Source organism: Rhinolophus sinicus, chromosome 2 (genome assembly GCF_057876585.1).
Source record: "Rhinolophus sinicus isolate RSI-liver-muscle chromosome 2, RSI-T2T, whole genome shotgun sequence".
Lineage (NCBI taxonomy): Eukaryota > Metazoa > Chordata > Mammalia > Chiroptera > Rhinolophidae > Rhinolophus > Rhinolophus sinicus.
The window spans coordinates 90,427,740-90,441,956 of NC_142502.1; the positions used below are offsets into that span (position 1 = coordinate 90,427,740).

The 14,217-nt window shown below is 33.7% G+C and overlaps 1 protein-coding gene across 5 annotated transcripts in view; it reads left to right on the forward strand.

Moving 5' to 3' along the window:
• Positions 1–14,217, forward strand: part of MMUT (methylmalonyl-CoA mutase) — a 32,734-nt gene that overhangs the window by 4,894 nt on the left and 13,623 nt on the right. For all 5 annotated transcript variants that reach the window (XM_019734705.3, XM_019734707.3, XM_019734706.3 and 2 more), the window contains 5 exons: positions 219–586; positions 5,841–5,998; positions 8,938–9,109; positions 10,364–10,612; positions 13,326–13,437. In XM_019734705.3, coding sequence (XP_019590264.3) covers positions 219–586; positions 5,841–5,998; positions 8,938–9,109; positions 10,364–10,612; positions 13,326–13,437 — 1,059 coding nt within the window. The remainder of the gene's footprint in view (positions 1–218; positions 587–5,840; positions 5,999–8,937; positions 9,110–10,363; positions 10,613–13,325; positions 13,438–14,217) is intronic.

Sequence of the window (14,217 nt, forward strand, 5' to 3'; positions counted from 1 at the left end):
AACTCAATTTGTGTATTTTAGCACAAGGAAAACAACTAACTTTCTTAGGAAATAAAGTATCCATTTAAATTTGTTTTGCCATGCATGAACATAAAAATATGTTTGTTATAAAAGTATACTGTGATGAGATGACTCAGCACTTTTAGTAGTGATAGGTAAGTCAGTTTCCTTATATGCCCGACTCTAATCCTGCATTATTTTTTTCTTTATTTATTTAGCTGGTCAGCAGGGATTATCAGTTGCCTTTGATCTGGCAACACATCGTGGCTATGATTCAGACAACCCTCGAGTTCGTGGTGATGTTGGAATGGCTGGAGTTGCTATTGACACTGTGGAAGATACCAAAATTCTTTTTGATGGAATTCCTTTAGAAAAAATGTCAGTTTCCATGACCATGAATGGAGCAGTTATTCCAGTTCTTGCCAATTTTATAGTAACTGGAGAAGAGCAAGGTGTACCTAAAGAGAAACTTACTGGTACAATCCAAAATGATATACTAAAGGAGTTTATGGTCAGAAATACTTATATTTTTCCTCCAGAACCATCCATGAAAATTATTGCTGACATCTTCCAATATACAGCAAAGGTATACTTTGTAGTTATGAAGGTTTTGTTGTAGTTTTTAGAATGTAGGAATTTTTGTAAAATACCGTATCCTAATTTGAATTTGGTAACTGAGTCTGAGTAATAGTTGTAGTTATAAAGTCAGGGTGTGGGTTTTTTGTTGTCGTTTGTTTTGTTTTGTTGTGTGTGTGGTGTTAGTTTTTATTTTTTGGTCTTTAATATACTAATTTTATGGTCTTTCATTACCTGTAGTAATCTGGGCACTAGACATTTACTGTATCATTAAAATTTTTATTCTCTGACAATTGTTATCATCAGGGAGGGCTCATAATTTATTCTTTATTTCACTTCATAGGTCAGATTCATTTGTGAGTAGACACTAGTGTCAGACAGATGAAGATCAAACTACAAGCTTTATTTCTGCTAAAAACTGGATTAGAAGCTATCACTTATATCTGCAACCACAATGAGATCCCTAATATTTCACCCCAGAATTAGGTTCATCTTCCCCAATCAGAGTAGTAGGAAAAAAAGTGTCTTAAAGTGTCCTTATATTAACAGCAGTCCTCAATAGGGAAAAATAGAGCTTCATTTTCCTCTGAGTAATTCATACCGGGAGTGCCAAAAAAATGTATACCCACGACTTGTATTCATCGTTTGTTATTGGTATATATTGATTATTATAATTTTCACACAGTTTTTTCCTTTCTTAAAATGTGAATACATTTTTTTGGCTCCCTCTATATATGTATTTCCCCCATCATACACACTTTGCCTCTTGCTGCCAGTGCTGTCCTCCTTAGCAACATTAAAATTAGACCATTATTTCATAGCAAAGGGCAAATCTCTTCCACCATCAAACCTTTATTTCTTTCACCTCTTAGAATTGCTATTATCTCAGAACTCTTGCAAGCGTTGTCTGCTCTCCTCATTTGATATTTAGTCTTTACACTGCAGTTTTATTTATTTTCAAAGACTCCATCTGCCCATGTGAATTGTATGGTATAGAATTGTACATGTCTATCACCTTTTTTGATTTCAAGAACATAGGCACAGGAGAAGTGCATTTACCAGCTTATGACAAAGATACACAAATAGCAGGAGCTTAAACTAAATAGGAAGCAGTTTTCTTTCATGTAAAAGAAGCTGTAAGGTTGGCTGTCAGGGGCTTGGCTGTATGCAGCCACTACAGCCATCAGGGTTCCAGTGCCCTTGCATCTTGCTTTCCTATTGTTAGTGTGCCAGCTCCTGGTTAAGGAAGCAGGTGGCCAGGTGTGCTTGTGTGAGGAGAGGGACCCAGCTCCTCTGATAGAAGGTGAACTTCCACCTATTGTTTATCTCAATGCACATTCACAGTAGTGAGAGAAGATTGAAAATGTAGTTCTTGATCTCTGAATTTATGGTTCAGGTATTACAGGAGAATGGAGAATGGTTATGGAATACAGAGTAGCAGTCTGTGCTGTAATGTACTTGGGCATTTCACCTTGCAAGAGACCCTGATGTCATCTACAAGTTCAAAACTGCTTTACATTCTCCCTTCCCTCCCCTCCCACTTCCTTCATAACCACCCTTCTACCTTCTGTCTCTATGAATTTGACTACTCTAGGTACCTCATATAAGTGGAATCATATAGTATTTGCCTTTATGTGATTGGCTTATTTCACTCAGCATCATGTCCTCAAGGTTCATCCATGTTGTAACGTGTCAGAATTTCCTTCCTTTGTAAGGCTGAAAAATATTTCCATATTCCAGTATCTCTATTATTCTTAGAGAAATTCTGCTGCTATACTCTTCTCAGTAGAGAAACAAGCTACCTATTTGTTTCCTTGCTTCTTAAAAGTAAGAGTCCAAATATACTCAGGTAGTATGTCAATTTCAGGTGACTCAATCCCCTTATTTCTTTTGTGATGGAGCATTTAAAAAATTATTAAATTTATTGGGGTGACATTGGTTAGTAAAATTACATAAGTTTCAAGTGTGCAATTCTATAATACATCATCTATATATCACATTGTGTGTTCACCACCCAGAACTAGTTCTTCCGTCACCATATATTTGACCCCTTTTTCCTCCTCTACCACCCCCATCCCTCCTTACCCTCTGGTAACCACTAAAACTGTTGTCTGTGTCTGTGAGTTTTTGTTTCTTGTTTGTTACTTTCAGATTTATATCCCGCATAAGCGTGAAGTCATACGGTTCTCAGATTTTTCTGATTTATTTTGCTTAGCATGATAATCTCAAGATCCATCCACGTTCTCACAAATGGCAGTATTTCATCTTATGACCGAGTAATATTTCATAGTATATATGAACCCCATCTTCTTTATCCAATCATCTGTCGAAGTACACTTTGGTTGTTTCTATATTTTGGACACCATGAATAATGCTGCAGTGAGCATTAGAGTACATATATCTTTATGGATGAATGTTTTCAGATTTTTTTGGTAGATACCCGGAAGAGGGATTGTGGGTCATATGGTAATTCTATTCTTAATTTTTTGAGGAACTTCCATACTATTTTACATAGTGGCTGCACCAGTCTGCATTCCCACCAGCAGTGTATGGCGGCTCCTTCTCCTTTTTCTCCATAACCCCTCCAGCACTTTGTTATTATTTGTCTTGTTCATAGGTTTTGATTTACGTTTCCCTAATAGCTAGTGAAATTAAGCATTTTTTCATAATCTGTTGGCCATTTGTATGTCTTCTTGGGAGAAGTGTCTGTTCAGGTCCTCTGCCCATTTTTCAATTGGATTTTTTGTTGTTGTTGAATTATATGAGTTCTTTGTATATTTTGGATATTAGCTCTTTATTGGAGATGTTGTTTGCAAATATATTCTCCCATTCTGTTGGTTGTCTCTTTGTTTTGTTGATGGTTTCTTTTGCTCTGCAGAAGCTTTTTAATTTGGTACTGTCCCATTTATTTATTTTTGCTTTTATTTCCCTTGTTTTTGAAGTCAAATTCATAAAATCCTCTCTGAACCCAATGTCTGTAAGTTTAGTACCTGTGCTTTCTTCTATGCAGTTTATTGCTTCAGGTGTTATGTTTGGGTATTTGATGCATTTTGAGTTAATTTTGGTACATGGTGACAGATAGCAGTCTAGTTCCATTCTTTTGCACGTGGCTTTCCAATTCTCCCAGCACCATTTATTGAAGAGGCTGTCTTTTCTCTATTGTATGTTTTTGGCTCCTTCATACACTGTTGGTGGGAATGCAGACTGGTGCAGCTGCTATGGAAGGCAGTGTGGAGGTTCCTCAAAAAATTAAAAATAGAATTACCATATAACCCAGCAATCGCTATCCTGGTATGTACCCCCAAAAATCTGAAAACGTTTATCTGTAAAGATATATGTGCTCTGATGTTCATTGCAACTTTGTTTATGGTGGTCAAGACATGGAAACAACCAAAGTATCCTTCCATACATGATTAGATAAAGAAGATGTGGTATATATACACAATGGAATACAACTCAGCCATAAGAAAAGATGAAAAGTGCCATTTGCGACGACATGGATGGATCTTAAGATTATTATGCTAAACAAAATAAGTCAGACAGAAAAAAGCCGAGAACTATATGATTCCACTGATATGTGGGATATAAAATGGAAAGCAACAGAGGAACATGACAAAGAAACAAAAAATCATAGACATAGACAATAGTTTAGTGGTTACCAGAGGGTAAAGGGGGCGGGGGTGGTAGATGAGGGTAAATGGGATCAAACATATGATAATGGAAGGAAAACTGACTCTGGGTGATGAACACACAATGTGATGATGTATTACAGAATTTTACACTTGAAACCTATGTAACTTTACTAACCATTATCCCCCAATAAACTTTAATAAAAATGTCTTATAGTTGTTACTACATAGGAATGCAATGCCTTTTTGGACATTGGTTTTGCATCCTGCAACTTTATGTATTTGTATTTGTTTATTGTTTTTGATAGTTTTTTGGTGGAATTTTTAGGGTTTTTTTATGTAAAAAATCATGTCTTCTGCAAAAAGTGACAATTTAACTTCTTCGTTCCCAATTTCGATGCCTTTTATTTCTTTCTCTTGCCTGATTGCTCTGGCAAGGACTTCCAATACTCTGTTAAATAGCAGTGGTGATGGGGGCATCCTGTCTTGGTGACGGAACAGTTTTTAAGAGCTTTTAGTTAGATATAAATATTTGCAAAGTAAAATGTAGTAGTCTATACCATATGCTAACAACAACTGATGTTTTTTGAGTGTTTACTGTGTACTGACTTACACTAAGTGGTTTAGATGAATCATTTTATTTAATCCTACAACAATTCCATGAGGAAGGTACAATTATTATCTGTATTTTATACTTTAGGAAATCCTGGAATAACAAGGTCGAGACATTTACCTACAGTCTCATCGCTAGTTAAGTGGCAGCTGGAATTGGAGCACTCTGACTCCAGAGCCCATGTTTTTAACCACTATGTTGAGTTTCTGCCATTTAGTTTTTATTATTTTATGCTTGGTTAATTCTTGGGAAGGGTAATAATTTTTTGGTTCTGCAGAATATATATGACATTCTACTTAACATCAAATTTTGGAATAGTGGAAATGCTGTTTTCTTAGTGATTACAGTAGAAAAAACCTGAGATATGTTTAGCATTAAATGTCACAGTAAATCAAACTGAAATGTTTGATTTTTAAGCCATGTATTTTATCCTGTTTTGCTTTGATATACTAAGGGTTGAAACATTTTCCTTTTTTTCCCCTGCAATGTGTTTTTATTCATGTTCAATGACTTCATTCAAATGAGATAATTAATGACTAGTAAATAATAATTAAATTTATACATTGTCAGCAGATTAGCCCAAAGTTATGAGGTTTTAGGACAGTGTATGAAATTGAAGTCATTGGTTTTGAATTAAAGATACCTTTATTCAGTTCTCAGGGTAAAGGTTACATTCCTGACCTCAGCTGGCTATTTTGAAGTTTAAACTTTGGGTGCTTTTCTATTGGAAAATAATTTGTACTAACCTTAGTGCTAAAGGATGGTTAGTACAAATTATTTTCCAATAGAAAAATAAAGCAGGTACAATCCTTATGATGTTTCATTGGATCAGTCATTTGATTGGAAAGTAAATTAAGTGTAACAAAGTAAACATTAAATATTTTCAGTTATTAATATAAGCTCCTCAGTATCTCTGAGTTGAACATTATTTAAAAAAATATTGTCTTTTAGAAAATACGCTTAATGAAAAGTTTTTATATTTTTATTCACTGTTGTGTTTTTTTTGTTTTTTTGTTATATAGCACATGCCCAAATTTAATTCAATTTCAATTAGTGGCTACCATATGCAGGAGGCAGGAGCTGATGCCATTCTGGAACTGGCCTACACGATAGCAGATGGACTGGAGTACTGCAGAACTGGACTCCAAGCAGGCCTGACCATTGATGAATTTGCACCAAGGTGCGTAAATGAAACTCAGATATTGTCTCAACTGCAAGAAAATGCATAGGACCACTTTCTGAGTGTACAGCAAAATAGATTGATAAAATAAATACTTACATATGAACGTTATACTAGATTCTATGTTTTATCTCAGTGATAACCATTGAATAAGCCAATACTGCTTATAATTAGAAATTGGAATTAAATTGGACCATACTTCTTGGTAAATAAGAGGAATCTTATCTCCTGTTATTCAGAGAACATCATTAATTGGCACATTTTGACACGTAATATTCAAATGTAAACATGATGTTTAAGACAGAGTCTTTTAATTTTTTTTCATTTTAAAATACAGAAGTCATCTGTTACATTTTATTATGTTTTTCTGTTGCACTTACAAATGTTTCGGAACTCATAGTGATATTAAAAACATCTTTGTTTCGAAACGTCTTGTTAATAAAGTTGTATAATAAACATGGAAACACTTAAATAAAGTTTATGAAGTATTAATATTTAAATTCGGGGTCAAAAATTAGTCCAGTGAGCAATTACTTGTTAAGCTTTGCCCTGGGCCAAGCACTAGCTTATATGCTGGTACTACAACATGTGAAAAATGTGGGTTCTACCCTCAGAGAGTTTGTAGACTGGTGAATGCTCCTTATACCAGAATCGTTGCATATAATGCCAGCAATTCTCAGAGAGTGGTCCAAGGAGGCCTGGGAGTCACTAAAACCCTTTCCTGGCTCTTACAGGTCAAAATAGTTTTCAGGATTATTTTAAGACTTTGCCTTTTGCACTTTCATTCTCTTAAGAGTGTATAGGGGTATTTTCCAGAGACTATAATGATATGTGGGATTATAACAGATTGAATGCAGAAGCAGACATGTGACTCCAACTTTTTTCTATTCAATCACACATTAAACAGATTTGCAAAAATATAAAACAATGCCTTTTTATTATAATATTTCCTTTTATTATTAGTATTTTTTAAATAATAATTATTTTTGATAATACTTTGACTCTTAATTCTGAGTCTGGCTCATTCACTAATTTGTCTAATGTAGACTTTGGTAAAGAAAGGTATTATTTTTCATAAAAATTTTACTAATGTTAACATGTTGTAGATTTATTGTTATTTCTAAATGAATTAATGTATAAAATATTGATAGATATTATCCAAATAAAAAAGTTTTCTTTAAGTGATTGACTCCAGGGCCAGAGTTGAGAAAAGTACAAGTTGAGCTGGGAACATTTTGTACCAGAAAGCAAGGAACTGCTCAAACAGTGAGGAGGTGTGGCATGTCAAAAAGAATGGGAACCTGCTTGAATGAGCTGCTCTGGGCAAGTTTGGGTCAATTTAATTATTGAAAAGGATAGTCATGAAAGTGAGTTATAAAACTAAATAAGAGGGAATTCATGCATCTACAGTGAATTTCCAAAAAAAAAAAGAAAAGAAAGAGCTAGTTTGGACAAAGTGCATTTTTACAAATGGACACTAACAGATACAGATGGAATGATAAAATTAGAAACAGAATTTTTAAGCCCACAATATAAGAATGTTAATAAGCTAGTGGGACTATAATAATTGCACAGTCTAAGAATCCACCCTGCAGATTATTAATTACAAAAGGGTGAAGGTACTCTTAAAATGGAGAGTTCCAGCAGTCACTACCCTCACCAGGAATTCCCACAGTTTGTGGCGCAACCTGAGATGACAGGCCTTCTGGTGCAATGCTATAAGAAGTACACGACACCCCAGCAGTCTCCTTGCCAAAAAAGTGTTAGCCTGGCTCTAAACATATCACATGGACTGATGAGATTGGGGAAGTGGGGCCGATATAAGCACTTTTATAAACAAATTTAAATATGGCCTGAATATTAGGTTACATTATTAAATTAGTGTTACATTTCTGGGGTGTGATAAGGGGAGATGATGATGGAATAGAAATGCTGATTCTTAGGGGATGTTTGCTGAAATGATTGGGTGAAGTGCACTACATCTTCAGTCTACTTTCCAACAGCTCAGCTGACAGATTAGTATATACATACAGTAAACAGTTGGAAAATGTTATCAACCAAGAGAAGAGTTTTCTCTGACAAATTTCTTCAAAAACACTTAGGACACACATTTCTGATAGCAAATTCAAAAATGAAACTATAGCTCCCAGTGCCAGGCCTGCTCTCTGTTTCTTAGAGATTATTTTTAAATTGTGCTGCAGTTTAGGCTCAAGTAAACATTTATTTGGCAATGAAAGAAAAAAGTTTCCTTTAGTAATTTTTAAGAGTGAAAGGGATCTTGAAATCAAAACATTTGAGAACTGCTGTTTTAAGAACTTCTTCCAAGTGTATACTCATATCAAGAATTTTTTTTAACTTTTAGTTTTTTAAGGCTCACCTTGTTTTATGTAGGGATTGACAACCTTTGTGCTTTTAGATCAGGCAGGTAACCTAATGTGTACAGGATATAAGGTAAAAGAGAGTAGTGGATTGGGAACAGTTGAAAAATACATGCCTAGACTAAATACACAGCTATTCTTAAAAAACAAAACAAAAAACAACAAAAAAACAAAACTGAATTGCTATCCAAACAAGTTTGTTGTTTTATCCCCTTTGTAGGTGACCCCTACCTTTGGGTATTCTTGAAATACATGTGTATTTAGAAAGTGAATCATTCTTTAAGGACACAGAGGAGCTTCTTTCCTAAAGAAAACCAATTGTAAAGTGAATAATTCTTACCTAAAGCAAATAATCACAGCTATTTCTTCTGAATGCATAAAGCTGTACTTTTCTATGTTAGGTTTAAAGTTACTGAAGTATATATGCTTTGATTTTACTTTGAATTAATTTGTTTGAAATTAAAATTGGACATTGTTTTTAGTGTGTGATGCAGTCAGTTTTATTTTCCATTTTATATTGCTAAGTGTAATCAAATTCTGGACTTAACATTACTATTTTAGGTTGTCTTTCTTCTGGGGAATTGGGATGAACTTCTATATGGAAATAGCAAAAATGAGAGCTGGGAGAAGACTCTGGGCTCACTTAATAGAGAAAATCTTTCAGCCTAAAAACTCTAAATCTCTTCTTCTAAGAGCACATTGTCAGACATCAGGATGGTCACTTACTGAGCAGGTATGTACATAAAGTGCAGAATTTTAATGAAGTCATGTATTTACTTCTAAGCAACATGACACAATCATGAAATAGATTTAAGAACCTATCTGCTAATATTTGAAAATCATAATTATTCTGAAACATCATTCATACTTGTTTGTTTTTACATATATTATAATAAAATTGGCTCCCTCTAGTGGTTAACAATGTAAAATCATTTAAATCTTCGCTTACATGTACTATTTTATTTAAAAGTGAAAAAAAATGTGTGAGGAAGAAATACAAATCATAATTCAATAAATGTTATCTTAAATAACTTTGAGTTAAAATTCATAACATAAAACTGCCTAATTAAATTTTATTTTATATGTATATTTTTAAAATTATAGTTATATGTTTAAATAAGCATGCATGCAACAGACCATTTAAAAACTATCATCACTTGGGTAATTTTAATTTAATTTCATTTTATTAAAAAATTGTATGATGACCTTTTTTTTACATGGGTTTTCTTTATATATTTTGATGCATTTAAAATAATTTATAATTTTAAAGTTAGATTGCTTTCATACATTAAAAAATGAATAAACACTAATGTACTCCATATTAAATATAACTTCATGTTCTTATAAGTGAAGAAATATAGATTTCAGGGTTGGAAGGAACCTTAATAATTGTTTTTGTCTTAAACACCTTATTTTTACACCTGAGGAAATTGAAGTTCACAAAGGTCCAATGACTCACACAATTAGGAACTAATTAGGCCTCAATCACAATTAGGAACTCAGTAAACTAGAGCCCAAGTTTCCTATCTCATAGTCCATTGTTCATCTGTGTTTTATTAATAATTTATTAATAAATCATTTACTGAGTGCTTGTTTTGTGTACATCCTTGTGGTAGATACTTCAAGGTATATAAAATAATTAGGATATAGTAAATTGTGAGATGAAGGATGTCATAATTAAAGTAGACAAAATATACATTCATGATATACTTACAGAAGAGTAGACAATTCAAAAGTAAAATTAACAAATATTTAATATTTCAGGGATCATAGGAAGCAATATTTTAAACGCAGACTAGACACTTTGACTCTTAATTCTGAGTCTGGCTCATTCATTAATTTGTCTAAATTTACTTCATATTCTGAAGCTTAGTGTAGACATTGGCAAAGTATGCAGCAGCCACTGCTTAATCATATCATCTTTTTTAGCTGTTTATATGTATAAACTGTTGCCTGTTTTGTTTTTTTTTTTCACCAAATGTTTTAGGATCCTTACAATAACATTATTCGTACCACAATAGAAGCGATGGCTGCTGTGTTTGGAGGGACTCAGTCTTTGCACACAAATTCTTTTGATGAAGCCTTGGGTTTGCCAACTGTGAAAAGTGCTCGAATTGCCAGGAACACACAAATCATCGTTCAAGAAGAATCTGGGATTCCCAAAGTGGCTGACCCTTGGGGAGGTTCATATATGATGGAATCTCTTACAAATGATGTTTATGATGCTGCCTTGAAGGTCAGTTTCTTGTCTTTGAAACTTTTGCCTTCAAAATTTACAGGCTTATAAAGATTTATAGATGTTTTGATTTGTAAATCAACTTATAGATTTATGTCAAGATTAATACAATGTCTGAGAGAAAAGGGAGATTGTAGATTTGACTTTTCTAGTATTTGAAACTGAAACTTAATTTAAAAATTCATGTGTGTTTGTATTAAAGTAATTTATTCAGAGTTAAAAAGACAACTAGTATTAAAAGGCTTACAACAAAAAACCGGCAGTCCTTTGTCCTCCACTTGCTTTTGTCCTGCTTTCCCGTGTTACCTATATCTTTTGTTTTTACCTCCATGTTTAGATTTGCAGTTGACCCTTGAACAACAGGGGCTAGAGCTGCACAGGTCCACTTACATGTGGAGTTTTTTCAACAAATACACAGTCGGATGCAGAGGACCAACTGTGTGCATTCTTCTGTGCCATTTTATATGAGGGACTTGAACATCCGTGGGTTTTGGTATCTGTCGGGGACCCCAGAATGAATACCCCCACCGCCCCCACTGTGGATACTCAGGGACGACTGTAGTTAAGTTTTGGGGGGAGTCAAAAGTTATACATGGATTTTCGACTGAATGGGGGTTGGTATCCCTAATCTCCATGTTGTTCAAGGGTCAACTGTACCTGTGTATACTATTTGTTCTAATACTATCCATTTTGAACATTTGCTAGCCTGGTAATTTAATGTTTTGACTGATTCATAACCCTTTCCCCCCTCGTCCCATATTACTAATATAACTATATCTCAATATCAATTTTCCCTAAAGTCCTCTAATGTTCTCATTTGATTCAGACTGGTTTCTCTCCAGACCACTGGTGTCCTTTTCACTTCTTTTTGTCACTATCCTGGAATTTCCTTTCATCTGCTGTGTTAAATCTGTATCCTGAATCCTGTGTTTATTTATCCCTTGTTATTAAATCACATCTCATAGGCACCTCCTGAAAAACGTGCGTGGGAGATGAATTATTTGAAAGTTTGGATGTTTGAAAATGTCTTTATTCTACTCTCGTGTTTGATTGATGGTCTGTCTAGGTTTGTAATTATTTTCATTTGGGAGTTTGTAAGCAAATTTATAAACACTGATCTATTTTTTATTGTAGCTTTTTATTCTAGCTTCCAGTGTTTCTGTTCAGAAATCTGATGCCATTCTCATTCAGTATCTTTCTGAAAGTTTCAGGATCTCTTCTGTGTTTTTGTGTTGATGTACCTTGGTATGTGGGTAGTTCCTCCATTGAACTGGAGCTTTGTGGGCCTTTTTCATGTCCTCGTAGCTCTGAAAAATTGTCTTGTATTATTTCTTTGATAATTTTCTCCCTGCCATTTTTCTGTGGTTTATTTTTCTAAAACTCCTAGTTATCAAATAAGGACGGACCTCCTTAAATGATACTCTGATGTTCTTATCTGTTCTATAATCCATCTTTGAGTGTTCTGTTTTCTTGGAGAGTTGTCAACCTTACCTGTCTATTTAAGTACTTCAAAATTCATATATCATATTTTTAATTTCCAAGAGTCCATTTTTGTTTTCTAATTTTCCTGTTGTATGTCATGCTACTTTGTTTCATTAATACACAATCTCTTCTTATTTTTCTGAGGATATTAATTTTTTTGAAGTTTTCTTTTACATCCTATATTGTCAGTTTCCTCTGTGTGCCTTTTGTCTTTAGTCTTACCATTCAGAATATGGGTTTTTGTTTCAGTAAGACATCTTACCCCTTGCCTCATTTCCTAGTTCATTTTCTGTAGACAATAAACTGTGCTTCTCTTGACAGAATGGGAGACGGGTAGTTGCAAATTCTCAAGTAGTCCCTGTCTTTTTAGCTTCTTATCTTACCCTTGGCTTGTGTTGAATACAATATAGATTCCTCTTTCTTGAATTCTATGGGGGGAAGCACGTTTGACCTTGCTCCTTTCTGCTAAGTCATGTACTATTGCACCATCTATTTTCCACCATTTCATTTATCATGAGGCTGTGATTGAAAGTTTAGGTGATCCCTGGTGTCAATAGAGAAGGAGTTATAGCATTACTCTGTTGCTCAAGTCAAAAGTAAAATTGCGTTTTGAAATATATCTTTACAGAGTGTTTCTGTAACTATGAAAACTTTATTTTTATGTAACTAAAAATAAAGATCAGAGAATTGATGTTACATTTAGTTTTCTCCCAAGACTTGAGTGAAAAGTTTGCTTTTCCAGAATATATTTGTTGTTTTCTCTGTTGTCTTTTCAAGTAACTTTAAACACCAAATTTCTTTCTTTCTTTGAAAATTAAGGTATAATTGACATGTAACATTTTATTAGTTTTAGGTGTACAACATATGATTGGATATATGTATACATTGTGAAATGATTATAGGAATACGTTTTCATTTGGGAGTTTGTAAGCAAATTTCAGTTGGGAGTTTGCATCCATCATCACACATAGTTACAGATTTTTTTTATGTGTGAGGAGAACTTTTAAGATCTAGTCTCTTAGCAACTTTCAAATACATAATATAGTATTATTAACTGCAGAATTTCTAATTAATGATCTTGATGTTTACTTAATTCTTTTCTTATGAATCACTTAATTTACCAGTAAAATGGTTTAATATTAGTAGTTATGTAACATAACAAAGTTGAATAGTTTATAAAAATATTTCTATTTTCTCTTCTCGTTTTATTAATCTGTTTTTTTCTTATTAGCTCATTAATGAAATAGAAGAAATGGGTGGAATGGCCAAAGCTGTAGCAGAGGGAATACCTAAACTTCGAATTGAAGAATGTGCTGCCCGAAGACAAGCTAGAATAGATTCTGGTAAGATAAAGTAGAAAAGTTTATGTGTGAAATTCAGTTTTTAAAAAGAAATACAAATTTCTGTTTTAAGATAACATACATAGTTCATAAAGCAAAAATGATGGAAAAACGAAACTTGGGAAAAATGTTTCTCATCTAAATCTATCTGTCTGTCTATCTGTTATCTATCTCTGTGTTTGAATTCTTGCATGCATGGATGCACGTGGGCAAGCATGTGTACAAAGTATAGAAAGTATGTGTGGAGGTATGCCTATTATGTATATAGTATACATGTGTGGGTGGGTAGCTTCAACATTTTGAAGATGGCATCGTCAATTGGTCATTGTGCTCTGAATTGGAGTATTCATTCATTCATTCATGCATTCATTAATTCATTCATTCGATCAGTCAATACTTTTCAGTCTTAAGTATTTGAGACACTGCTATGTGTGGGCATACAATTGTAAACAGGAATAGACCTAGTTTCTGCACACATAGAGCTTACATTTTTAATAAGAAAGAGAGAGAAATTGAACAACTAAACAAGTAAATAAAAATTATAGATTGTGATAAGGTTTCTGAAGGAAATGAGAAGGGGTACAATCTGGGGTAGGAGTGGTAGGATGTTTTTAGATAGAATAACAATCTAGTAGTTTGAGGCAAAATATGTTCTTTATCATGTTAAAGAAATGTCTATAATTCTGGTTTGTCATTTACAGATTGAAAAATATATTTTGCTTAAAAGCGATTGGCTATAAGAGAATTCAAGAAAATATTAGAAAACCTGTTGGGTGTTGGGTA